Source organism: Tupaia chinensis, unplaced genomic scaffold, assembly GCF_000334495.1.
Source record: "Tupaia chinensis unplaced genomic scaffold, TupChi_1.0 Scaffold000539_1, whole genome shotgun sequence".
Classification (NCBI taxonomy): Eukaryota; Metazoa; Chordata; class Mammalia; order Scandentia; family Tupaiidae; genus Tupaia; species Tupaia belangeri.
In genome coordinates, this window is record NW_006160052.1 from 2,012,070 (window position 1) to 2,012,637 (window position 568).

Genomic DNA, 568 nt, shown 5'->3' on the forward strand with positions numbered 1-568 from the left:
CCGGGACCCCACCCAGCAGTGGCCACTCACATCCTGCGCAGCTTCCTGTAGGGTGAGAAGGCTCCCGGGGGCACCGACTTGATCCCGTTGAGCTCCAGGCGGCTGCAGGAGGGCAGAGCGGAGGCCGTCACCCGCCAGGCTCACCACCCAGAGCCAGCCCTGGGCCCGCCCACCAGAGCCCGTCACCCGCCAGGCTCACCACCCAGAGCCAGCCCTGGGCCCGCCCACCCCGGCCTTCCAAAGGGGAGCTCTGGGGTGCGCACAGGCAGAGGAAGCGCCCCCAGGATGTGAGCGCCACCCGCCCTGGCCTCTGGCTGAAACGGCCCACTCGCCCACAAAAGGACACCCCCCCTCTGTCCCCTCAGAGGTCCCAGCTTTGCGCCGGGGGCCCCCCGCATGGGCCACTGAGGGGCCTGCCCCAAGGGTCCCCTGTCTGGGCGCGGGCTGCGTGCGGCTCACATCTCCGTCATGGTCTCGGGCAGGTTGGCGGGGATGGCGGTGAGGCCTTTGCCGCGGCAGTCCACGATGCCATTGCTGCAGGAGCACATGGCCGGGCAGGAGCCGGAGG

At 71.5% G+C, this 568-nt stretch overlaps 1 protein-coding gene across 1 annotated transcript in view; it reads right to left on the reverse strand.

The window, feature by feature from the left end:
* The window catches only part of SLIT1 (slit guidance ligand 1), a 227,696-nt gene that overhangs the window by 92,074 nt on the left and 135,054 nt on the right, over positions 1-568 (reverse strand). Inside the window, exons 9-10 of the mRNA XM_006157398.1 lie at positions 460-566; positions 31-102 (exon numbers count right to left, since the gene is read on the reverse strand). Of these exons, the coding sequence (XP_006157460.1) occupies positions 31-102; positions 460-566 (179 nt within the window). The remainder of the gene's footprint in view (positions 1-30; positions 103-459; positions 567-568) is intronic.